The 27,634-nt window shown below is 43.1% G+C and overlaps 1 protein-coding gene across 1 annotated transcript in view; it reads right to left on the bottom strand.

Annotated features, from left to right (window-relative positions):
* Gyg1 (glycogenin 1) overlaps positions 1-21,569 on the bottom strand; it is a 33,397-nt gene extending 11,828 nt beyond the window's left edge. Inside the window, exons 1-5 of the mRNA XM_027933664.2 lie at positions 21,454-21,569; positions 18,501-18,636; positions 16,478-16,652; positions 16,068-16,230; positions 3,892-4,018 (exon numbers count right to left, since the gene is read on the bottom strand). Coding sequence (XP_027789465.2) covers positions 3,892-4,018; positions 16,068-16,230; positions 16,478-16,652; positions 18,501-18,636; positions 21,454-21,460 — 608 coding nt within the window. The 5' untranslated portion in view covers positions 21,461-21,569. The remainder of the gene's footprint in view (positions 1-3,891; positions 4,019-16,067; positions 16,231-16,477; positions 16,653-18,500; positions 18,637-21,453) is intronic.
* Between the last annotated feature and the right edge of the window lie 6,065 nt (positions 21,570-27,634).

Raw genomic sequence — 27,634 nt, forward strand, 5'->3', positions numbered from 1 at the left:
GGCCTGCGGTGAGCCATGCTCCAGGTCTGCCCGATGGCAAAATGGCCAGCAGGTCAACAAAAGGCTGGAAAAGAAGAGTGGCCCACACTATAGGAGCCTCAGGCCTGGGGGCCAGGAGGTAGGAATATAAAAAGAAATGAACGTACAAAGGTTACAGGTTCACAGAAAATGGTCCTGGGGAGAGCAGGAGTCCAGGGCCAGGGGACAGGAGGAACCATCGCCTGGTGGGGGGCTCCCAGGAGCCGTAAAACCTGAGGTTTGATTTCTGTCAGGGAAGTATTGATTTAAAATATGTGTGATGAGGTCTTTGTTAATAAGACTCATTCTTGAAAAAGAAATGTATGTGAATAGCTTCAAAAATGTTAAAAAAAAAATTGTAAGAATTTAAAGATTTTTCAGTAGACCAGGTTTGGGGTCATATTTAAACTCAAGCCATAGGGTAAAGTGTCCACATGAAATGTATTTTGTAAATCTGGCTGTTAGTCAATCCATTTGACCATTTGTTTCTGTACCGGTTTGAAGCAACACCAGAAAATTCTGCATTTTTGCTTGAGGCATATTTTATGGAGCATGATATAACCTAAAAATCTGTTAGAGGATATAACAGAAAGCTAAACGGCACCAAATAACTGATTTTAAAAAGACAAATGAGATTTTTTTTTTTAAGCACTATTCACAAACTAAATTCTATGGTACGTCAATAAAGCAGACCCTCCAGTTGGAGAAATGTAACAAAACAAAAAAACCACTAATATTCATTAAAAGTCAACTATATCCCAAACACCATCCATGGCACTTTTAATAATAGTATTTCATTAAGAAACATATATATAACTTGTTTTCCAATGCATACACTACAAATTAACTTAATAATGACTAAACCAAACATTTTAGCTCTCAAATTAGTCTATGTTAAAGAGGATCTTCTATTACACAGAAAAATTACTTGCTAAATTTGTTTTTCAGAAGCTATATTCAAAGTGTAAAACTATCAAGTCTGTTTCCTTTGTGCTTTCTTCTGTGCATATGATATGTAGAGAAAGACATTAGATATGAACCACTTCAAGGCTCAAATTCATGTCCAGTTTGATTCAATCAGGCTGTTCTTTAGCTGAAACTTCACATAATAGCACACTGTTCAAGGGCTGCACTGTTCTAAGATAGCTAAGACCCAACATTCTGGGATGTCTAGATATGCCTTGGTGACCTAATGGTGCATAGCCATTTGGAGACCTGAGACAGATTCTCCAGCTATTCTGCCACCAAGCCCAAGTTACTCCAAACCACTCCCTGGTCTCCATTCCACCTGCACCACCGTGGCAACCTAGGGAAGTCCGCTTATGACAGAGTGACCTCATCCTGGAGTCTGCTGTGGCAGTCATTCTGGACCCAGTAGTGGGGCCTTGCAGCCACAGGTTCTTTGAGGACCAGCTATGGAAGCTGCCACTCAGCATGGGCTACTTCAGCAAAAGGACTTAGATGACCGAACCTAAAACATAAAAGCTACTTCCTACATCTCTTCATTCCTTCCTCAAGGGTAAGGAAATACAAGGAAAAAAGCCCCTGAAGATAGTTCTCTGCAAGAAAAGCAAAAATGTGTTGTGGCAGAGAGAAGGGAAAAGGAGTTCTCTGGTCTGCGTTCAATACTCCTTAACAGGTGGCAGTGGGCCAGGGAGGCATCATTTGGAGCAGTCTTGTCACAGGTGTGTAGAGTGAATGTCCCCAGGGCCCTGCGCAGAAGCCGCACTGCTCCTGTCCGCCAGCTGACGTCTGGCCAACGCACATTGACGCTCCCCATTTCCACAGCGTCACACTCCGTGCTAATGGCAATAAACCAAGATTTCCAAAATTAGCGCTCATTCATTGAGCCAGACACAAGAAACCATCCAGCCATTCTGGTAATTTAGACCTGAAACTTTTCCTGGAAAATTAATTTACAGGATATAAAACAACTGGGTTCTTAAGAGAAGGGAGTCAACATCATAGCAGACGTCAATCTCCCTGCCCCAAAGTAAACTCCTTTCCACCTGCTCTGATTCTCCCATGTTAATGGTTTAGTCAAACTAAACCACAGGGAAACAGTTACCCATTAAACACTCGGCTCTCTCTGACTGGGCACTCAGGCCAACTGGGAGATGTCAGACTTGCCTCCCCAATGTCTCATCCCAAGACACCTGCTCACCGGGCAATGGTCCCACTATCAAACACTCTCACCTCTTTGCTTGCTAAGCTAAATTTAGTCAATTAAGCTATAAGCAACTGCCCTGCTATTGACAAATTCTACTCCGGAGGGCTAGGCTGACATGGTTTGTACAGAAACGTTATTCAAAATGGCAGCATTAGGTATGAGGCAATAAGGATTAAAATAATTCAGGCCCACCATCCCAGGCAAGGCAGATTTGTATTTTCCGAGGTCAAGGACTCAGAAGTGAAAATATCAGGGAGCCCTGTTCGGTCTGCTGTACTCGGGTGCAGATGGTAGGTTCTGGAGCTTGCCTGCATCCCTGCAGATGGGAGGGGGACTGGAAGGCTATAATAAGTCAGAAGCAGATGCCAAGGAGCAGGGAGGACAGAACACAAGGTGGTATGATCCTTGTCACCCTTATCTGGGGGACGCTGACAGAGTGTGCCCTGAAAAAGAACAGAAAAGGAAACACTCCCACAAATAGCCAGACTCTCTCATTACTGCAGCACAAGGAGGACGGAAGGCTCTGGGTCTGCAACCTGGAGAGTGAAAGGCCCTTTGTTTTCCGGCTCACTAAAGGAATGTCGCTGCGCCACAGGGATGGCAGAGACCAGCCCAACTCCAACTGAGGGCTTCAGTGCTCAGGATCAGCCTGACAGCTAGGCCCCTGTTCAAGAAATCTGAATCTTCAAGTTCTACACCAATGAGTCAGAGGCTAGAGGGCAGGAGAGAGTGAGGTAGTATCAGGACTGCACCAGGGACCGTGCCACACGAGGACGTTACCAAAACAGCAGATGTCCAGTGAGCACTCGATGTGCACTGATGCACTGTTCCTCTTTTTTTTTTTAATATTTATTTTTTTGTAGTTGTACACAATAATTTTATTTATTTTTATGTGGTGCTGAGGATCGAACCAAGGGCCTTGCATGTGCGAGGCAAACGCTCTACTGCTGAGCCATAACCCCAGCCCCACACACTGTTCCTCTTGACAGCCAACGAGGCAGACACCATTTTCCTCCTAGTTCAGCATGTGGGGGACTGAGACATGGCGGGTAAATGGCAGAGCAGGACACAGCCCCCGCCCTGGCTTTAGGAATGGGTCTGAACTCTGTGCTGGCTCTCAACCAACATGACAAGAAGCTCCCACTTCCTGAGCTCCAGGGGCAGGCCAGGTGCTCCCCTGGCTGAGTGGCATGCTTACCTCTCAGGAAGACCCTGAGGCGGAGGCTGCTGCCCATCCAGCCCTGGTCACCATCTACCAAGTGGCTGTACCAGGCTCCAATCCCTCACTCCAAATTACGGCCCATGGAGCTCCTGTTTCCAGGCTCCCCACACCCATCTGGAGGCACAATTCACACTCTCAGGGAGAAGGAGACCCACACTTGGCAGTGCCTGCAGGCAGGAGGCTTGTGCCTGGGCTGTGGACCTCACATTCTGCATTCCAGACCAGCATGAGGAGTCACCTAAGGTTGGGCACCCAGTGTCCATAGGAACCCTGTCCCCCAGGCAGCTCAGGAACCCCAGTTTACTCCAATCACAGTGCAATCGATGACATCAAACCTCTCCCATCCGTTTCTCACAAGAGAAAAACTTCCCCCAGGTCCCCAACAGGGATTTCCCTCAAAAAGATAATGAAGCGCCCAAAGAACCTTCACCCCAGTCCCCCACCCTCCCTGTCCCACAGCAGTGAAGCAACCCGCACTTACGCTTTAAATGCTGGGAGGTAGGAGTATACAGAAGTGCTACTTAGGTTATAAATAAATGGCAGATGTTTTCTGATATCTGTTGTTGCCCAGCTGCTAAAAAATGTGTTCAGTAAGCCCTGGTCCCCGCCTGAAAGAAAAAAAAAAAAAAAAGGAAAGAATTATGGTTCTCAGGCTTCTAAGACACTTCAATAATTTTATAGCCATATATAACTGGCCCTTAAAAACATGCACTAAGTCCATTTTACAATAATAAACTCCATGTCACAATATTTTCTTGATTTGAGTCTTTAATTCGGGAAATACTTAAGGAGTAGCAGCTACTGCGTGCCAAGTGCTACACCAGGCACTACAGAGTCAACAGTGAACAGAAACAGGGTCATCGTCCTCAGGACAGTCTGGGGTGGTGGATGCTGATGGCAGCTAGTTGAGAGTCAGGGCCACCATCACAGGTGAGGACGGCATGAAGGAATGCATGTATGCCACAGCACCAGGTGTTGGGGGGTGGAAGCTCGGGAAGGCTCCCAAGAGCAAGCTGGGTCTCACTGAGGGCTGCAGTCCACATGACTGCTGCAGGTGTTGGTGTTACAGGCACAATAATCAGTGCACGCCACAGACCTGGGGGCGCTGTGGGAAGTTGGGGAAGGTGGCCCAAGTGTGGACCGCAGAGTGAGGAATGTGTTCACAGCATGGAGGAATCTGAGACAAGCACATCAGAATCAGACTTCAGACCTTACTATTCCCAGGTGAAGATTTTAGACTTTCTCAAGAGCAGTGGGACAGAAAAAGAAGTAAAAAGCAAACGAGAGCCACCTAGGGTATTGCCATCATCTTCGAGGGATGCCCCCCTTCCCCGCCAGCTCACTGACAAGGCACCAAGGTCACATCATCCCTGCACTGACCAAGTCTCTGGGCACATGCTGCTGGCCAGTCGTCATGTGGCCAAGGCCAGCTTCACTTGTGCAAGAGAGCGACTCCCCAGCCTCTGGGGCTCCTGGACTTTCCACCTTCTCGGAAAGCAAGGACCGCACCCAACCACTCAAAAGGAAAACAATAAAAATCTCAGCAGCTGAGCATCTGACCTACATCATAAACACTTAGTAACCAAACAGGTCACCAAACCACCTTTTGGCACCACCCCCCATGTGGCCCACGCGCTTTCTACTCTATAGACTCATGACATTCCAGAAGACACACTGGAACCAGAGTCTCCCTGCAGCAGAACAGTGGTGCCTGTGCTCCCTCCCTCCTGCTCTGCTGTGCACCCAGCTCCAGGGCTCCATCGACATACAGCAAACCCAACATGCTGCAATACTGTTCCATTGCTTCTGGTTTTGAAGGAGGCTTCAAAACTCTGGAGGTTTATTTTTCAGAGGTCAGAAGTAAGATCAGAGCTTTAGGCTTAAAATCCAGATGTGCCTTATCTGCCCTCTGAGTCTCCCAACCCTTTCAAATACCTCCCATCAACTCCAAGGATCAGGCATTCACTGAGCAAGTGTCTATGGAGAAACCTCTCTGTCTAGAAAGGCTCCTGCAGGTCCCCATTCCTCAGGGACAAGCAATCCAAGAGAAAACCAGGGTTCACCCTCATAAGTTCTAAAGAACAACGAAGATGCACTTCATGTCCCCCGAAGTGAGTCTGTTGAGATAATATCCCCAAAGTGAATGACATGGGATTCTTAAAGGAGAGGTCCCTCACCCATTCTGCCATGTCAGGTTATAACCAAAAGACAGCTGTCTATGGACCAGGAAGTAAGCCGTTTCCAGACACCAAATCTTCAGATACCTCAACCTTGGACTTCCAGCCTCCACAACTGCAGAGATGATTTCCTATTATTTACAAGTTCCCCTTCCCCAAGTCAACAGTATTTTCTTATAGCAGTCTGAACAGACTAAGACAATAACTAAATAAATATAAGAACAAAAGATGAGTTTAGCCACACAGACTGATGTATTTTGTTGGGGGCGGTTACTGGGGATTGAACTCGGGGCACTCGACTACTCAGCCACATCCTCAGCCCTATTTTATATTTTTTAACTTGGAGACAGGGTATCACCAAGTTGCTTAGTGCCTTGCTGTTGCTGAGGCTGCCTTTGAACTTGAGATCCTCCTGTCTCAGCCTCCTGAGCTGCTGGGATTAAAGGCGTGTACCACTGCACCTGGTAAAACTGATGTATTTTAAGGTACAAAATATTAAAGTCAAAACACTACGCTCTTCACCAGAGGCTGATTTTGGGTTCAATAAAGATTCTCCAAATACGGGAATAGACACAAGTGGCTGGGGTACAGAGGCCAAAAGTCTTACTAATATCCTCTTCCACATAATCATCATAATAAAGACTAAGGAGGTGTCTACAACAGCTTTATTCATGGCAGAACAAAACTAGAAACAGCCTAAATGTCTTTCAACAGGCATATAAATACATGCATACAGTGAAATACTATTCAGTCTTGAAAGGAGCAAGCTACTGATGCACAGAGCCGGGATGATCTCAAGGAAATTTCACTTAGTGAAAAACTCCAATACTACAAGGTTGTACAATGTGTGATTCACAGATACAGACAACAGAGTCATGATTGCTAGGGAGAAGAGAAGAAATAGTTATAGCTGTAAATGGGTATCATGCAGTATCCTGGCGATAGAACTGTTCTGAGTCTTGATGGTAGTGGTGGCTGCAGCCGCCTACCATGTAATAAAATGGCACAGAAGACTCGTACAGACACACAGACAAACATACAAATGAACAAACGTGAAACTGGTGCCATCAGACTGGTGGACTGTTTCAACGTCCATGTCCTATTTGTGGTATTATATCATAGTTTTGCAAAATATTGACACTGGGGGAAACTGGGTGGAGGGCATAATGGAATCTCTGTTTCATTTCTTGCAATAACATGTGAATCCAAAATTCACTAAAATAAAAAGTTAAAGTCTAAGGACAGATGTGGGTCAAAATGCAAAAAAAAAAATATCAGGAACTGTTGTTCTTCATTAGATTCTAAGTTCCACAAGCATATGGAGATTAAAGCTCTTTGGGCTTATCATTATAATTCTAGTATGCAGCAGAATGACTTCAGTGTAGGGAATTAGTTGTGGAATAAATGTAAGAATCCTGACGATGCTCTGGAACAGTGGAGAAGTTGAAACAGTTTATTCCACCAAGGGAATTCTACTCATGGGAATACCACTAAGCCATGAAAACCACCCTATAGAAAGACCATCAGTCCACTGTGTAAGATGAACAGCTACGTGCACTGCAATTATAACTAAGAACATAAACAGCCATAGCTATTTGTATAGGGAGCATAAAATGAAACAGTAGCTGTGTCATGGGTGCAGGGTTGTAGAAGTTCCCTCCCTCTGCGGTTCCTTTTATTTTTGTAATTTTAAAATATTAATACAAAGGGGCCAAAAATGAGAACTATGCTAAGACATTGCTTTCTAAGCATTCTTATTATGACAAAGGATGATACTATTAGAAGAGAAATATACATGTAGGTTATAAAGCACATGAACACTAAAATTCTATATATCCACCAACTTAAGAAGTTGAGCACCACCAAATCTGTTGCCTGTGAGCAATGCCTGTTCCATCTCACGGCCCCTCCTCCCTAGAGATGACAGTTAGACACGACTTCTGTAATTGCTTTGCTTTCCTTTATTTTACTACATATGGTGTATATCTCCAGAAAACACATGCAGTTTCTCTTGAACTTTGTAAAATTGCGCATCATACTGTACATTTTTCTATAGCTTGCTCTTTTTAAATAGCACATTATAAAGCCTTTTTAAATGAAACAATTCCACTTAAAAGGACTATGGGCTTCCTGTAATGCAGAGAAGAAATCTAATTGTGGTATTAAATCATAGTTTTGCAAGATATTGACACTGGGGGAAACTGGGTGGAGGGTAACAGTTTAACTTTGAGATCCAAAGTGCTGATCCCTCATGGCCCCTGGCCACAAAGGCCTTTTCCCCGTACCCTCAGGTACCCTGGAAGCATCACTAGCCTACAGACTGTGCCACAGGAAGGCTGAGCTGAACTGTGGAACCAGAAACAAGCAAGAAGAGAAAGGCAGCAAAGCAGACGGGGGAAACCAGTGGTGCCTGTGTAGCTGGCAAATCTGAAACACGGAGAAGCTCACCTCCCAGGAAACAACCGTGGCCACTCATCACATGACTACAAGGGGTCACCTCTTAATCAACAGTTCCCAAACTGTTGATTAAAAGCAGAATTAGATGCCACCTAGCAGTTTGTGATTTCTTGCATTTTATATATATGTATTTGTGTGTATATATATACATATACATATATATATATACATATATATATATATATATATATATATATATATATATATTTTTTTTTTTTTTTTAATTCAGCAGTCTACAGAGCCTAGCCATCTTCTTCCAAATGCACAAGTCCTATGTTTCAAGGTCACACAAATATTTCAACTTCCCCAGGAAGATCTATGTGGTGTTAGCAATGTCTTTTCTCTTTTTAGAAGTCTCTAGACTTCAAAGCAGAATGCAAATCTAAGCACATCCATGTTGCAAAGCACACAAGGATTCCATGAAGATGACTGAATTCCCACTACAAAAAAATCCGAGGACTCTGCCCAGCACATTCAGTTCAGACTTCCAGAGGCAGGCGTATTTAATCTGACAAGTTAAGACACTTTTAATCTCAATCATCTGAGGACCAACAAACATGACCAACAGCCCTCACCAGCAGCTGGGACAGGCAGGTGGGGGCCTGGCGACTCAGGAGAGGGGGAGAAAGGAAATGGAACAAAGGGCACATGCCACCTGTTCTGCAAACAAAAGCAGATGTCTGATGCTGTGTCACGGTTCCACCAGGCTACCCAAATGCTGGTAGTTACCTTCCAACTACTTGGGTGTTTTTTTCCGTCTTTTGGGCAGGGTCATGAACCTGGTATCCATGGACACACCAGGGTCAGAAACTGGTTCTATCAGTTTTACAAGACAAATGGAGTTGAGTGTTGTCTTTTAAAATTGGACCTCTGTTTAATGCTGCATGGTTCCCGGGCTCTCCCAGTCTGCTAGCAGGGGGCTCGGAGGTGCGGGAAGTCAATTCTTATTTAAACATGTACCTTGCTATCTGCCCCAGGAATGCGTACCCCCAACAGTGCTACTCAAAGTGTGGCCCAGGTTCTAGCAGCACAGGTGTCAGCTGGGAGCTGGGCAGAAATGCAGAATGCTCAGCCCCACCCCAGACCTACAGAATCAGAATCCATTTTCATTCCCTGGTGATTTGTTTGCATATGAAAATTTGAGAAGCACTGGTTGAGACAGCTTTGGACAATGACCTCTTTTTTTAAAGGTTATAATATCAGAGGATGTGTGTCTTTAAAATGTCTTTTTGATGGGCTGGGGCTGGGGCTCAGTGGTGGAGTGCTTGCCTAGCACGTGTGAGGGACTGGGTTTGATCCTCAGCACCACATAAAAATAAATAAAATAAAGTTACAAAAAATGTCTTTTTGATAGAAAATGTCAAAAATTTTTACAAGTTTGGTACAGGCATAATACACCACCTGAAGATGAATAAAATAGGTGTCAGCTCTCAAATCATTCTCTATCCAGTAGGAGGTTGAAGGGAAAGATGCCAAGAAAGTAAAGTCAAATACTCTTTATGCTATAATCAAGGGATAGGAGCTGAAATGTAATTGATCAAGGAGAGATTTGATCTTTAAAACTGACTTCTTAGCACACCCCTGGCAGACAACATTGCTCCTATAGGGAGTTTGTGGAGGATTACCAAGTCACCATGAATGGCCAGCTCTGGGGATTCTCCTAGGAGGTTTACCAAGGATCAGCGGATCAGCCCCAGGTTAATCCAGGCACTTGGCCCCCAGCACTGCATCTCCCTGGCCTCCACCATGTTTAAACCAGGAACAATTGATTTAGCCTATCACTTCATGTTGTAGCTTTTTTTAATATATATATAGTTTTTTTAAAAGAGATTTTTAATAACAAGTTTATGAAGTTATTATCCAAATGCAAGGAACCATTAATTCTTGGCTTGAATTTCATTTTCTCAGAGGCATGTCTAAATTCTCCTGGCACTCTGAACATATCAGAATCATGTTACATAACTGTATAATTACTTATTAAATATCTGCAAGCTTTCAAAGAACATAAGCTTTAGAGAAGCATGGATTAAAAAAATCTTATTATCTACACCTATCTCTGGCTCTTAACTTAGCGTCTTGCCCAGATTAAAAGCTAAGAAGATTTAAAAAAGAAAAAAACACTGAGTGATATAATCCCAGTGACTCAACAGGCTGAGACAGGAAGATGAGAAGTTCAAGGCCAGCCTGGGTAATTTAGTGAGGTCCTAAGCAGCTAAGACAGACCTTGTCTCAAAATAAAAAAATAAAGAGGGCTGAGGGTGTTGCTCAGTGGTAAAGCACCTCTGGGTTCAATCCGTAGTACAAAAAAAAAAAAAAAAAAAAATTCTGAGTGAATGGGCTTACTATAGAAATAAAGATGAGAGTGAAACTTCTAAGAATACTCCCAGAGTCCATATGCTGAAAGACTATACCACTGCTGATTTAAAAGGACAAAGTACTTGTAGGTATGTGGATCAGAAGAGGGAAAACAGCTGCAGATGCAAGATTTGAGGCTATTTCTCCACCTATGAAATGAGGACTGTATCAGCTACTCTGCCAACTCAGAAAAGGGAATTTTAAGTAGTTAGACCAGGGATCTTCCTCCATTCTATTCCGTCCCTGGGATATAATATAAAGATGCTGCAGTGTGGGATGGACAGACCACACACACACACACATACACACACTCATAACAGAGCCCAGAGCTGAGAAAGAGTGGCTGTGTACAGCCCAGGGAATCTACTGACCTAAACTTCAATGATGCTGGGTCCCCAGTGCTGGCTAGAAGGCAGGTCCTTAATTTGTTAGATGAATGAATGCATGAATGTGGACCTCACAGGTCTGTCAAGAAAACAAAAATGTAAACTGACTAGCCTCAAGATCCTGCCCACACATGGCCCACAGTCCCTTCCTTCCTCTCTTTCTCACGGGGTTCATGATCTCTGCTGGTTACAAAACTAGAGATGAAAAAAAAAAAAAAAAAAAAACCACATGGGCACAATGAGATAAAAATAGCTCTCGTGAAAAAACTTAATGTGTGCTCATTTATTTTGCCATTATACATTATGACTTTTGCTTTTCATCTTTACTTAAGATACTTACTATTTAAACTATCGATTAAATGATACAAAAGCAGAAGCCCAGTTATTTTCAAAGCAACTGATAAAATACTCTAAGGGCAAGAGGCAGGCGAACGCTTGGGCAGCAGGACAGACCCACCGTGGAAGAGAACTTGAGACAGAGCCTGTTGTGTCAGGAAATTGAGGGAAGCCGGCCTGAGCCTCTGAGCTCTGTGGTTTGGACAGACAAGTGCTATCTTGAAAGACCTCAGTCCTTCATTCCTTTTTTGGGCAGGTCCTACATGTAACTTCATTAACTACAAAGATTAGATAAGGTGGCTCTGGGGTCAAATTTAATCTTTAATAGAATTTAGGACCAAATCCTTTCTGTTAAAACCTCATGTCAAAACATTTTTTACTCTATTTAAGGGTATCAATGACTACTTAGAATATGGAACATGCAGATCACAGATCTTAGATTTTACTGAAAGCAAACCCAAATTTAATATTTGCCACCAATTGATTTGCTATTTTTTTCTTCTTTCTGAAAATTTAACTACAGAACAAAATTCCAACACATGATTAAAAAGTTGAGGGTATTTAGGTTATGGTAATTAAAGCAAGTGCCAAGATTTTTTTTTAAAAGGCCCTCCAAATTGGAAAATATGCATTCCTCTCACTTAGGTTTCTAAAAGTAACACTACAGATGCAATTTAATAGATGGCAAATTTCAAGCACTAAACTCTTGTCTTCAACTGCACAAGTACCCTTAATTTACGATACTTTAGAGTCATAGGGAGAAAGAAAATAAACCTCAATGCACATTCAGATTGATTTCTTCAAATTAAGAGTCAAGTGCTTCGGCTTCGTTTCACAGGAGTATGTGGAAGAAACAAAATTGCTGATTAGTACCTACCAGATCATGACCTCTTCTTCCTCTCACTGATAACAAGCCTGAACCTTATCTTGTCACACACTATCAAATGCTAGCATGTCTATTTCACAACAGCTATTGTTCAACACTTCAGGAAATTAACTTCAGTGATGAAGAAAGTGTTGAGAAAATTTGAAAATACAAAGCAACCGTACAGGAACTTGGACTCTGCCCCAATGGAGAGTCAGATACCAGCCATGAATTACGTATGTGGTTGCTAGCTCTGAACTCTAATGCTTGAGATGTCAGGTACCATGCATGCTTTGCCATATTAGGGTTATTCTTCTGGCCAGAGGCATGGGTAGGGGATGTAGTCAGAGGGCTGGTGATTAGAAGAGAGACAGCCACATTCCTTCCCATTAGAAGGACCCTGAAAGCAGCTGCAAAAGCTCAGTCATCAGCGGCCTGTGTGGCTTGTCAGTGGGCACCAAGCCCCATCAGGTTTTCTGAACATGGGAAAGAGATTAAGGACTTTCAAGATATCCAGCCGGGGGTGGGGGTGGGGATGGGGGCTGGGGTTGTGGCTCAGTGGTGGAGCACCTGTCTAGCACGTGTGAGGCATTGAGTTTGAGTCTCAGAACTGCCTATGAATAAATAAAATAAAGGCCCATCAACAACAACAAAAAGAAATTCAGATTCAGTTCTGAAAAATTGGTCTTCTGCAATACAATCTAAATAGGCTGGGACTTAAGGCCCTGGTGAGCAGCTGGGGAAAAACTGATGAACTTTAGAAAATATAACAATGAAAAAAGAAATTTTGGAACTGTTTGTCTTGGTGTCTAAGGGGTGACACCTAAGCAAAATTATTTCTATATAATTCTTAAATAATTTTAAAATAAAAATATATTTATATTGATGATTTTTTACAAAATACAATGTACTGAAAACTCAGTTTTCAGGCAGAGCACAGTTCTCTCATTAGACAAGGACCTTGTTCATAAATACACGTTCACTGCTATCAAGCATTAGCCCCACAGGTCTTCATGTCATGCGGGTACTAATCTGGTGATGGTAAACCCCCTCAGCCCAAGGCAGGCTTCTGCGGCCTGGAGGGAGCTTGTTTGCTAAGGAAAATCCCCAACACACACTTCAAGTGTAAACAAGCTTTTATTTAAGAGCTACTAGTTTATTCTGCTGTTGAATTTAAACACCTGAGAACTAACTGCAGATTCTCATCTGCATAGTTGACTGTTTAATTCTTTCAATTAAAGCATTGCTATGAACAGAGAAAATTCAGCCCTTTGCCACAACCAGGCAGTAAATGCAGTGCCTCAGAGGAAGGCCGGCGGCTGGAAACCCTGCTGAATAATGAAATGGGCAGGGAGGTTTCAGGTTCTGGAGAAAAAGCGGGAAGTACTTTCACTGTTGAGCACTCTGCATGCTGGGCCTGCTCCACGCCTGCCCCCAGGCCCTCCAGGGCCTCCTACCTCCAGAACACAGTCCACGATCCAGTGGGCACCAAGCCCCATCAGGTTTTCTGAGCTTGGGGATTGTCCCTACCAGATAATCAGCCTCATGTTCTCAAAGTGTACCCTGGAGAATTCACTGAGGCACACAACGGCTGGATCTCTGAACTCTTATCTCCCAATAGCACGTAACACTCTTCTAGAGAAGAAGCTGATTCTCTGTACATGGTTAAAATCATGTGGATTTCAGGCAGTTGGCCGGCCACAGATCTATTTTAGAATGTGACTGACTTTCTGGATATCTGGCAGGATTCCACTTCCTTCCTTCAATTAGAGCACAGGAGGTGAGGAAAGCCACACTCTGAAGAGAAGGCTAAGCCCAACAGTGGACTTCTGCTAAAAGGCTCTGCTCTTCCTCTTATGCAAAAGTAACTCTTTGAGTATCACCAGTAGAAATAAGGAATACATGTTCTACACCTAAAAACAAATACAGTTTTCATCCCTTATAGGAAAGGTCAAGAGTAGGATCTAATAATATAGTCTATGAAGTTCAAGGCAGTTTCATTTGCTGGCCATGATGAACGTTTGACCAATTATCTCCTTTCTTAAGGTTGCTTGGAAGAAGACTGCGCATCTAGTTAGGTGCTGCCAATCATTATGGTCTGTGTATGCCTGTTCTACGTGTGTGCCATGTCTTAGGCACAGCAATTTCTTTTTGGTAGGTTGTAGGGATTGATCCCTAGGAGAGCTTTACCACTAAACTACATTACCGCCCTTTTAATTTTTTTTTTTTTTTTGGAGAGAGGGTCTTGCTAAGTTGCTGAGGCTGGCCTTAAACTTTCAATCCTTCTGCCTTAGCCTCCTGAGTAACTGATATTACAGGTGTGTGCCATAGAGCAGTTTCTTAACCTCAGCATTACTGATATGTGGGCTGAATGTTTCTTTGTGTGGGAGGCTGTCCCTGATACTGTAGGATGTTTAGCAGCATCTGTAGCTCCTACTTACCAGATGCCAGAAGCACCCCAACCCTTTCCTCCAACTGAGACAATCAAAAAATGTCTCCAGACACTGCAAAATGTCCCTCAGGGGGTACAATTGCCCCTCTTTGGAGACAGCTGGCTTAGGTTGTAAACTTGCTAAATAGTAAAACAAGACTGAAACTTAAACTTCCTTCTTCTTCTCAATGAGATTAAAAATAACAGCAAATCCCAAATCCTCAGTGAAATGACTAAACAGAATTCAATTTCTATGAATGGCAAGGGCAAAGACCCAATCTCAGTTTTATGTATAATTTGAAATGTTTTTAAGTTTCAAAATCTTCATTTCAGCAATCTAACAAACCATTAGATTTAATCTTCTAAATTAAAAAAAAAAATTAAGATTGATTTTTAATTTTATTAACTAGTTAATTGAAGTGAATCTGACATCCTGAGAAAGGCTGCTTCGGCCTGTTCCAAAACGTCTACTCAGGGCACGCCTTAGACCTGCTTTGAAGGGGAAGGGCTGCAGGGATCTCTTGCAGTGCTCAGGCCTCTGGCCCTTCCCTGCTTTCCTCCCCTGTGGTCTGCCACAGTGTCATGTATCAGTGAACCTCTGCTGGGAGGGCTTCTTGGAACATGTCCTTCCCTTCTGTCTATACAGGGCATTTTCTTTTTTTCAAAAGAATCACCAGGAATAATTTTAAAAAGAACTGCCTTTGCATGTTAACTACTGGCTTTGTCTTTTTTGTTCTTGTCTTTAAAAACTGGCTTATTATTTTAGAGATGGCCCCGAAGCATGCCTATTAATTCATTTGATTCAGATTCTCCAGTAAGAGAGCACTTGCCTAGAATGTTCAAGACCTTGAGTTCAGTCCCCAGAACCACAAAAGAAAAAGTAAGTTCTTCAAAGAAGGTGTAGCCCTGTATCACAAAGAGTCAGCCCTTTGCTTACATGCAGGTTACCCATACAAGAAAGTGCGAGCCAACTTTGCCAATGCCGTACCCTTCTGCCTTGCAGGTACCACTTGATCCGATACGCAGCCTGAGAGAAAATGACAGTGTAGAAACAGACTGTTCCCATGAACTTTCTGTCTTGGTTTTTAATGCCTCCCAAGAGAATGACAGCCAAATTATCAGGTTTATTCCTCAAGTTTCCATGGAAACAATACTTGGTTCTCATGTTAGCAATGGCTGTCAAACCCTCTTGAGCTAAAAGTTCACTCAGGTTTAAAGACAGTAGTTGTTTTTGTTTCTGCAGTGCTGGGGATCAAACCCAGGGCCCTAAGCATGCTAGGCAAGCACTCTATCTTTGAGGTACATCTCCAGCCCTAAAGGCAGACGTTTTTATTCATAAGCCTTTTCTTATTTTTGAATTATCATTATACATTCATCATAGGCTCAGTTAAAGCCAGGAAAGTCATTTAAAGGTAAGCCTGTAAAACTGTCTTAATTTTAGTTAATCTTAAGCATCTATAGAATAATAAAAAAAGCAATGTACACAGACACATGACAGTGAAATTTAAAAAATAATAATAATAACACAACTTTTAATGCTTGCCACATCTCATGCGTCTCCCAGGCACAAGAACCAGTGGCAATTATACCTCTGAGAAGACCAGCCCCAAGAAGACACTAATACTTATCAGACAAGACACAGATACATACCATCAAAACTACCTTGCTCAGAAGCAAGGCGCAACAGCTGGTTGTACGTTTCAACTGAGGGCTGGTAGACAAAGACTCCAGAGTTGAAGCAGTCAGGCCACCCGGGGTCTGGGGCTGCGGATAATTCTTCTCTCTCGAAAAGGTCATCGATATTTGTTAGGACCTGATTCAAGGGGAGAAAGGCATTACAGAAATGTTTCCCCGCAGCGTGCCCTTCTGAAGCTCTCCCCATGTTATCCAAGACAAAAGATGACGACAGCTGTCGGGCAGCTGGGACCACTCGCCCTCCTCCTCCTTGTGCGACACTTTCCATGACAGTGGTTTTATCTGAACTTTACTGTCAAGTCCTCACAGCATTCCTCAAATGCCTAACAGGTCTCCATCCTTTCAGCTTCCAAAGCCACACTCACCAGAGTATCTGCATCCATAAACACGCATTTTGAGTACTGTGTGAGAGACCAGCAGTGAAGTTTCGTCAGCGTGACTCCCAACTCAGGCCTCTTCATTAAGGTCAGATGAGCAGAGTCGCCGCTGTCCAAGACATCCACCATGATGACTTCATCAAAGATTGTCTCTAAAGCTCTTCTGTCAAAACAAATTCCGGAAAACAGCACTTGGAGTCTTTTCACAACAAGTGACCATTCTAATATAAGACGGTTGCCTCACTGCCCTGTCCATCACCAGAACAATCTGTTGCTCTGCTAGAGTACACCCCCTTACAGCTGTCCTGATGTTACTTCAGAACTGTGTTCAGTTGCATGAAAACTTAACTTTATACAGTCATAAGAACTCTTTGTGGGGTGGATGAAGTACTTGTCTTAAGACATTATTATTATACATTCAATTTTTTTATTATTCATTTTAGTATTCGCACGCAGCAGGTTGTAGAAATAGTTTCTAAAAACGTGATTGACATTTGGTAAGACGGTTTATCTTTGTAACAGCCTGTGTTTGACAATATCGTATTAGATTTGATTCTTTCTGACTACTGCATATTTTTACAAACGATGCTGAGTAATGTATAATGAAGCCTGTAAGTAGTTGCTTTTGGTAAAGCAATTGGCTCAGAACTGCCTGAAGTCCTGTGTTTGGAAAAGAAGTTACAGGGCTTAGCTATTAGGTTGCCATCTTTGAGAATACAATATAACCTACATGTATCATGTGCTTAGCACTCTATTTAGCCATAGTGGGACACTTACTTTGGTTTGTGAGGTACAACCCTTCCCCACAGCCAGAATTAACTCAATCTTTATTTTAGAAAGCTCCTGAGGTAGGTTAGTGCAGGGAACTTAGGTAAGACACTAAACTCAGCACTAGAGAAAAAAAGGCATAACACAAACACACCATTGCTGAAAGTTTTTAACGAAGTGAGATATAAAGAAAAGAACTGGCAGTGTATTCTGTCTCCATGGCTGTACAAAAATATGTTCTGGTTTATGCAGTAAACTTGATATTTTAATAAGAAATGCTCAGGGCACCACTGAGCCACTGTGGATCAGAGGAGCCACTGTGGATCAGAGGTGGTGGGGATCCGAGACCTGGCTTCATGAACACACCTCATGAATGGACTGCACTTTGGGAAGCAGCCCTTTGGTCTCTTTCTAAATAACCCTTCAGGAGCAAAGCCATTCATGGGGAAGATAAATATGAGTACACACAATGCCTACTTCTCAGAGGCCTTTGGCCTATGCTCACATTAAAGGGAAGTGGGGGATTCCATTTCTAGGAGGTCCAGAAGACTGCAAAAATGAGCACCTCATGAAGTTGTTAGTGTGCCCAGATATTTTTAAAGTTTGTATCAAGAACCAGGTAATTCATTCAGATGCTCTCAAATTCAATTCCAACAAATCAAAGTGAACTAACCCATCAGTGAGCAGCCTGTGCCCCTCAGGGTGCTGTCCCCAGCAAAATCCTTAGTTCAGACAGCTCTCTGACAAAGATGCGGATGTATTATATTACAAACAAACATCTTTGGGTTACAAATGTCAACTAGCAATGAGAAAATTGCTACTTTTTGTTTAAAGTCACCTGAGAGTTTCCCTGGTTTGAAGCAGGACACAATGTAACTCCTGCTGTTCTATGGGACAGGAATACAGATGAACTGTGACCTCGTGAGGGTGTGTTTAAGCAGAGAACAACTGGATGGAGGCACTCAGATCACTTGGTGCAGGGAGTCCTCTCCCAACTCCTATTTGGAATCAGGAAGAAGGAGGTCAGAATACCACTTCCCAGAAGGGAGCCTGTTGAAATATCTCCCCAAAGCTAGCAAGAGGTTCTGGACCCAGGTGTCCTTCACTCACGGACTCTTTCCTTTCTCTACCTAGTACTCCACCTTGAAAAGGGTATGGTCTCAATGTCCACTGATGCCAGAAATAGCAGAGAAGGATGTCAGTGCTCCAAGGATGGACAGAGGGCCAGGCAGTGAGTCCTTACCTCATGGGGTCTGAGACCTGTGGAGTGGTAAGCACGACCAGCCTCCTGGTGGTCCTGTGCTGTTTCAGAGATGAGCCCAGGACCAGGGCGCCTTTGGCATAGGCATCGTTTGTGGTCAGTGTCACAAAGGCCTGATCTTAATACAAAGAAAAGAAGACACACTGGTTAGAATATATTACCTGCAAAAGGTCTTGCCCCAGCAATAATTCAGCAAAATCAGCTCCTTAGAGGTCAGCTTGCTCTATCAGTAAAGGAGTAGGATTTCTGAGGGGGAAACCCAGGTAGTCACTTCAAGAAATTGTTCAAGCAGGGCATGGTGGTGCTCCCATGTAAGCCCAGCTACTCAGGAAGCTGATGCAGGAGGATTGCAAGTTCGAGGCCAGCCTGGGCAATTTAGCAATGCCCTGTCTCAAAATAAAAGGTGCAGGGGATATGGCTCAGTGGTAGAGCATCCTGGGTTCAAACCCTAGCATTGCAGAAAGAGAAAAGGGAATGGTTCAAGACTACAGTTCAGCAGGAATGTCTGACAACCTTCACGAGGATGACCGAGCTGTACAAATTAAATCCAGACATACTAAACTCTCAGACTAGACAATAGAAAAATAGCTTAATACCAGGGGATGCACTTGAGGCAAGTGGTAATGAGGAGACTGGCAAGAGCATCTGCCCTTTTCTCTTCCAAGGTGAGGTGCACAGTATTTTCAATAAACACCAATGAAACTGTCAACCTCAACTGAGACAGTCTGAAAGCAGTGGTCACATTCTTTTTTTTTTTTTTTTTTAGTTTTCAGTGGACACAACATCTTTTATTTTATTTTTATGTGGTGCTGAGGATTGAACCCAGCGCCCTGTGCATGCCAGGCAAGCGCGCTACTGCTTGAGCCACATCCCCAGCCCCACATTCTTGATTCTGGTGTGTGTTAAAGCCATTTCTCAGGCTTTTTATACTTACTCCTTCCTCTACCTGAAACAATAGCTCCCCTGTCCTACCACCCCGTAGGGTCACTTTGAGTCTCTGCTCAAATAGCACCTTCCTTCTTGATGCTGCTACCTAGTCACCAATCACTGTTAAATGATTTATTTATTTATTTTTTTTTTAAATTTTATTTTTTAAATTTTTATTGTTGGTTGTTCAAAACATTACATAGTTCTTGATATATCATATTTCACACTTTGATTCAAGTGGGTTTTGAACTCCCATTTTTACCCCGTATACAGATTGCAGAATCACATCAGTTACACATCCATTGATTTACATATTGCCATACTAGTGTCTGTTGTATTCTGCTGCCTTTCCTATCCTCTACTATCCCCCCCCTCCCACTGTTAAATGATTTACAGACCACCTCACAAGCTCTAGGAAACCTGCCTCCTCTTCTATGGAGAAGCAACGGTACCCCCCTACCACGTCCCCTACATCCATCCCCCAAACAAACAGACAGACATACTCATCTCCAATAATCACTTGTGAGAACAGAAGGCAAACACATGGGTTATTTTTCCTCACCCTCCAGCCTTCAAGATCACTCCAGGCTTTCCCTGGGACAATTCTGGGCATCATCACCAATGGGATCTGAACACCAGCAGGTTGGTGGGCATCCAAATGCATAGGGCACTTAGGATCAAACTCTGGCTGGGGTCACTTGGGGGCACTGTTGCCCAACCAGGGAGATGGGACATTTTGTCATGAAGTCACTCTCTGTCTTGGGTTTCCTCATTGTCCCTTGCCCATTTTACCATGTGGAGGCTGGAAGTAGTGGAAATTCCATTGAGAAGAGAGAAGAAGCTGTGGTTTGCACAGTGGGCCAGCGCATCCCCTAGGTATGGACCTGACTGCTACTTCACACATACACTGTTGGCCCTCTTGCAGGGCAGGCCACTCCTAAATTGTGAAATGACTAACTGCTGTTCCCCAACCCCAGGCAGTCATATTCTAAGAAAGCTCAAAACAGTGACACCTGTCACTTGACATGCGGGATCAACCTCTGTCTGTACCTGCTTCTATTATCGTCAGTCCATCAGGAGACTAACTTTTCCAAGTTACTCTGTACCAAAGAGTATACTAGATTATGTTTTAATGCAAATTCCAGGAGATCCTGGAAAAAAAAAATTACTCTGAGTAGGACTCAAGGATTTCAGGAAGCAAGGACATGGATGATGTCCAAGATTAATAAGGGAGAGGCCAAATCCTTAGGAATACAGGCTAATCGACAGACCTAGCAAACAGTGTAAATGAACAGGAAAGAGCAGGGACATCTGGGTAGGTGTTTAACCTTCCTAAAGACAGCTAACTCCGTGTGACACCTGCAGTCTTTCCGCAATGCAATTGCTGCAATAACCCCAGCTACTGGCCTCAACGACACGGAAGGACCAGCCAGCCTGGAGCTTCCCGGTTCTGGGGGCATATTCTTCCAGACACCAGGCGCCTCGCAACAAGTGGGGCCGAGGCCCGCCCCCGGGGACGCTAGCCCGGCTCCCAGCTCCCCGCAACCCGGCCCCAAAGGCCTAAAAATAGGCTCAGCGTGGCGGCCAGGGCCTCGCAGGGCGGCCCAAGAGCCGACCAAGGCCGCGGGTGTCCCCGCCGCGCCGCCGCCCCTGCCTGGGGTTCCTACCAGCGCGAGGCCGGGGCGGCACTCCGCGATCCCGCAGGGCGCCCCTGGGGGAGCCCGGCTCCCCCCGCCCCCGCGCTCGGCCCCGCCGCCCGGCACCGCGGGAGCAGGCGCAGGAGCCGGAGCAGGGCGAGCACACGGAAGCGGGCGGGGGCTCCGCCGAGGCCCGCTCTGCCCGCCGCCCCCCACTCCGCGCCCCGGGGCGGCGGGCAGCCGTGACGCAGGCAGCAGCACGCTCCGCGCGGCCAGCAACAACTTTGCAGCGGTCCCGGTCCCGCGGGGAACTCCCCGGGCCGGGGGCGGGAGCCAGGGGTCCGCGCCCGCGTCCGCAGGGCGGCGCGTACCTGTCATGGTGCAGTCCGGGGCTGCGGCAGCTGCAGCCGCAGGGTTGGGGGTCGGAGCTGCCGGCGCCGGGAGAGGAGCGCGGCCAGCGAGGAGGCGCGGCGGGAGCCGAGCGTCCGCCCCGAGCGCTCTTATAGCGGCCGTCACGTGGCCGCGCACGCTCCCGGCTGCCGGCCGCATCCTCCAGCTGCGCGGCCTCGGGGGGCAGCGGCTTGCGGGCTGCGGGACCCGAGTCCCTCGGGCCCCTCTCCTCCGGGCTGGACTTCCGACCCAGATCCCTGGCGCCCCTGGCCCTTCTCCCGCGGAGCACCCGCCTAGGACTGACCGCCTTCTTGTCCCCCCCAAGCTGGGAGTTGAAACGGGACAGCGTGGAGCAGAGGGTGGCGTTGATTCCCAAAGAAGCTAAATGTTGGGAAAATCTTCAAAAACAAGCAAACCTCAGATCACTCTAATTATAATCGTTCATTCGAACTGCTTAAATTAAACATGAAGTTGAATTCCAGGTGGTTTTTTTTTTTTTTAAGGATTCCAAATAAACATCTGGAATCACTTTTTAGTGTACTCAAGTTATTTTGTGGGCTTCACCTAACAATTTATAATGGATATATGAAAATTAGGGTTTTTTTAAGAGCGGTCTGTATTAATTAGGTATTTAAGAGCTTCATTTAATCCCTATCCCAGCTCAATGGGATAGGTGTTATATGTTCATTTTACAGATGAAGAACGGAACGCAGGGGAAAGCCCAATTAGTTTTCCATGGTCTTAGACTATAGTGGAGAAAGTAGGATTTGAACCTGTCGGTTTGCAGACTCAACCTTCTCACTCTCAACGCCTCGGTGCCTCTGGTAGGCTGGTGCTTCCTGGCAGTAAATGATGGTGACTCTGGTTAGGTAATGCAGCTATTTTGGTTAATCGGTTTCACAAATCTTGAAATGATGGTCATTTGTCGCTTTTTCTAGGAAGTTAAGAAATAGCTTTCTCAAGTGGTCACGCCCTTCCTAGGTTCCCATCCAGTTCCCCCAGCACAGCACAGCACAGTAGGAAAGCCTCAGATAAGATGGGCGGCCACACCCAGCAGGTTCTCAGAAATGCAGAGTGAATAGACGAAAGTTGACAGCATCATTCAGAAAATGACAGGATGCGTAAAGAAGAAGTGATTTATTTACAAAGGCAGTACTGCTGTCCTCAGACCAATCACAGTGGGCTCTCAACTTTCAATGCTTATTGAATTTAAGATTTTTCAACTTTGGAGCAGAAGTGATATGCATCCATTAGAAACTGTACTTCGAATTTTGAGTTTGGGTCAGTTGCTGGGCTAGCCATATGTGGTACTCTTTCCTGATGCCAGTCAGCAGCAATGAGTCCTAGCTCCCAATCAGCCACAGATCATGAAGGTAAACAACTAAATTTTACTGTGTTGCTAAGCTATGGTGCTATGGTGTTTGGCAGTTTAGGTGTATTAAGTACATAGGTGTTTGGTAGGTTAGGTGTAGTAAAAGCATCTCCAACTTACAGTGTTTTCAGCTAATGCAATGGGTTTATGGGGATATAACCCCATACCTGTAGTAATCCCAGGAGCATCTGTATCTCATATGTAGGCCTGGACCTTTTACATCAGAATCTTTGGGAATACTTGTTAAAAGGCAAACTTCTGGGCCTATATTCAGACCCTGAATCAGAATCTTTTAAAAAATATATATTTCAATTGACTTATAGTAATTATGCATACTTATGGGGTATAGTGTAACATTTCAATGCATATCAATAGCATGTAATGATCAGATCTGTGTAATAGACTATCTAACTCCTGAATCAGAAATGTAAGGATAGAGCCTGAGAATCAGCATTTAAAACACCACCCTCCAGGAGCCTTTCTGGACCCCTTCCCAGTTCCTCCACCCCCACCATGGCTTGGAGAGCACTGATCTCTGTGGGAGGACCTCCCAGTTACTTGGCTTTGTGCACTTCCTTTGCAGGAAAACGGAAACGTGGGGGTGAAGGGGCAATGGATGAGTTTCCACGTATCCAAATCCCGTAGGCTTAGAAGAGCTGGAGCTCTTTAAGAAACATAAAGGCTAAACGTGAACTGTACTTAAGTGGAGAGACAGAAAGAGGTACTTCCCAGTCTGATTGTTCTTTTCCAGATGGATAGGTCTTTCACCCTGGAATCCTCCTGTCACCAGTGATATTTCACCACCTGTTTCTCTCAGCCTAAGTGTCTCAGGCTGGACCTCCCCAGGGATGTGGTGCCAGAACTAAAAGGGCAAAGCCAGGAGGAAACACTAGGGGCAAATGTAAAAATGGGAAAGCTTCCCAGAGTTAACTAAAAGGGATCACTGCAACTTTCTTTCCTGGGTTTAATATATACTTACTTGAATTTGTAGACTTCACTTTTTTCAATCAAACAGAGATGTTTTGAGGTTGCTACAATCTGCTCCTAAACAAGATTATATAGGTAATGAACCACTGCCTAATTTTCCTAATCCTATCTATCTATCCACTGAACTGCACTTGAATGGAAGAGCAAGGCCTCTTAACTTTCATGTGCACACAGATTGCCTGGGGATCTTATTAATATGCAGATGCAGGCTCTGTGGTAGGAAGTGGATCTCTCAGGTGATCCCCAGGCTGTGGATCAATTTTGAATAGTGAGGCATTTACACCTTTTGGATTGTGAGGCATTGGAGGGAGTGAATGGACATGTTATTGTGAGGCAAGTGTTTGAGACTTGTCAACTTTTTCTTGTGAAACCTGAATTAGCAGAATTACTGAATCCTAAAAGAAAGATTGAAGCTAAAAAAAAAAAAAAAGAAAAAAGTGGTACTCTATATGAGTACTATTCAGATGCTAAATGCGTATATTCAGCAGGATTGGCCCAAAATTAATTTTTAATTGGCTTTGGAATGCATTATGTAATTTTTTGGCAAGAACACATACCTTCCTAATTATGTTTTGTTTAAGATAATGTTGAAATCAGCTTGCACCCCCTTGAGTGCACACACTAATTGACGGTAGGGCAACTGACCTGGAAATGTATTCCAGAGCCGAGGGCAACCTACTGGCCTGAGATTCTAACTGTTCCCACGGACGGGCCATGAAATAAATACTCCACATCTGGTCAGATGTAGGAGTTAATTGTTAATTATTTAAAATTTTGCCCTTCATCTATATTATAAACTCTCTGTACCCAGAGTTGTTGAGAGTGTTCATAATGCTCATTTCAAACAAAAGTTTAATTTCAAGTAATAACATTCTTGGAGGCCCAAAGCAGCCCTTCTTCACTCAATAGATAAAACCCCAAATTCTACAAAGTACAGGGACCTGGTGACTAGTTACATTTTTAAAAAAATCCTGATTGAGATATAGTTCATTCCATAAAAAACAACCACTTTTTTGGAATTCAATTTGAAGTGTACAACTAAATTATTTTTAGATATTCAGAGTTATACAACTATTACCACAATCGAAGCTTAGAACATTTTCATTACCCCATGAAGAAACCTGTACCCAGTAGCAGTTACTCTTCATTCTTTCCTAATCTGAGTCCTAAGGCAATTCTGTTCTACATTCTCTTTCTCCACACTGTCTATTGAGATTTACCAATATGTGGTATTTTGTGACTTGTTTATTTCACTTTGCATAATATTTTCAAAGCTCTTCCATGCTGGGCACATATCAGTGTTTTATTCCTTTTAAATTGTCAATAATATTTCATGATGGATGTTCCATGCTTTAGGAATAATGCTGCTATAAATGTTTGTACATAATATTTGTGTGGACAGGATATTTTTTTTTTCTCCTGGGTAAGTGCTAATTGTAGAGTTGCTAGGTCAGATGATAACTTTCACATTCCAGGAACTGTCAGGCTGAAATGTCTGCATCATTCTTCATTCTGACCTGTGATGTTTGAATATTCTAATTATTTTTTAAAACATTTGTTTTTTTTAGTATTACATGACAGTAGAATGAATGCATTTTGACATATTATACATACATGGAGTCTAACTTCCCATTCTCGTGCTTGTACATGATGTGGAGTTATGCTGGTCGTGTGTTCATATGCAAACATAGAAAAGTTATGTCTGATTCATTTTACTGTCTTTTGTATTCCTATCCTCCTTCCCTTCCCACCATCCCCCTTTGTCTAATCCAATGCGAATTTCTTAACTAACATTTGCTATTGTTTGAGTACAACAATTCTAATGGGCTTAAAGTGATAAGGAGTTGTGATTTTCATTGGCATTTCTCCAGTGACTTCTGATATGGAGTATCTTTCTACCTGCTTATCCACTGGTGTATCTTTTATGGAGAAATGCCTATTCAAGCTCTGATTTTTTTAAATTTATTAATTGTGGTGCTGGGGTTTGAACCCAGGGCCTTGTGCATGTGAGACAAGCACTCTACCAACTGAGCTATATCCCAGCCCCCCTGCATTCATTTTTAAATTGGGTTGTCTTTTTATTACTGAGTCAAAATAATACTTTCTGTATCCTAAATATTGATTCTTCATTAGATACATGAGTTGCAAATATATATTCCCATTCTGTGGGTTAACTTTTCACTTTCTTGATACTGAATCCAACACAAAGTTTTAAATTTTGATAGAGTTCAGTTTATTTTTCTTTGGTTGCTTGAGATTTTGGTGTCCTACCTAGGAAACCGTTGCCTAACTGAAGTTATGAGGATTTACCCCAGTGTTTTCTTGTAAAAATTTTATAGTTTTAGCTTTTCAGTTTAGGTTTATAGTCTTTTCTTAGATAATTTTTGGTAAGTTTTGTATGGTAAGAAGTAAGGGTCTACCTAAAGCTCTGGAAATAATGTCAAGAGTTACTAAATTGAATGGTCAAATTAAAAATCTCTGCAAAGCAAAGGAAACAAGAATGTGAAGACAGAACCTACAAAATAGGAGAAAAATCTTTGCTAGATACTCTTCTGATGGAGGATCAATATCTAGAATATATAAAGAACTCAAAAATTTTAACACCATAAATACAAATGACCCAATTCATAAATGGACAAATGAATTAAACAGACACTTCTCAAAAGAAGAAATACAAATGACTAAAATACACGAAAAAATGTTCAACATCATTAGCAACTAGGGAAATGCAAATCAAAACAACACTGGGATTTCATCTCACACCTGTCAGAATGGCAGCCATCAAGAATACAAACAATAGTAAATGCTGGAGAGGATGTGGAGAAAAAGGAACAATTTTACACTGTTGGTGGGGTTTTAAACTAGTATAGCCACTATGGAAATAAATGTGGTGTTTCCTCAAAAGTCTGACCCAGCTATACTCCTCCTTGGTATTTATGCTAAGGAATTAAAGTCATCATACTATAGAAAGTCATCGAACTATACCCATGTTTATAGAAGCACAATTCATAATAGCTGAACTATGGAACCAGCCTAGGTGTCTGTCAATGGATGAATAATAAAGAAAATGTGTTCTGTGTACACAATGGAGTTTTTCCAGCCATAAAGAAAAATAAAATTATGTCATTTGCAGGAAAAAGGATAGAACTAGAGGCCATTATGTTAAGTAAAACAAGTCAAACTCAGAAGATCAAGGTAATATGTGTTTTTCTCATATGCAGAAGCTAGAGAGGAAAAATAAAAAGAAAGGTGAGGGGAAATCTCATAAAAATCAAAAGAAGGTTTGTAGAATAAAGGAAAGGAAATGGGGAAGGAAAAGGGAAAGTACTGGGGAGTGATATTGACCAAATTATATTTCTATATTGTGCATATATAATGCCAAATCCCACCCTATGTACAACTATAATGCACCAATAAAAATGTAGAAAAAAGAAGTAGGGGTCTAGTTTTTACTTTTTTGCATTTGCATATTGACTTGTCCTAATATCATTTGTTGAAGGCTATTCTGTACCCATTGAATGGTCTATGTACCATTATTGAAAATCAGTTGATAAATGTCAATGAATTTTATTTCCTGAAATTTTATTCCATCGTAGATGTGTGTATCCTCATAATAATTCCACAATGTCTCACTTTCTGTAGCTTTGTGCAGGTTGAATGTTCCTTATCAGAAATGCTTCAGATCAGAGTGTTTTGAATTTGGGATTTTTTAAAATTATGTAATATTAGCATAAACAGACTGAAATATCTTGGGGATAGGACCCAAGTCTAAATGTAAAATGCATGTTTCATATATACTTTAG

Source organism: Marmota flaviventris, chromosome 8 (genome assembly GCF_047511675.1).
Source record: "Marmota flaviventris isolate mMarFla1 chromosome 8, mMarFla1.hap1, whole genome shotgun sequence".
Taxonomy (NCBI): domain Eukaryota; kingdom Metazoa; phylum Chordata; class Mammalia; order Rodentia; family Sciuridae; genus Marmota; species Marmota flaviventris.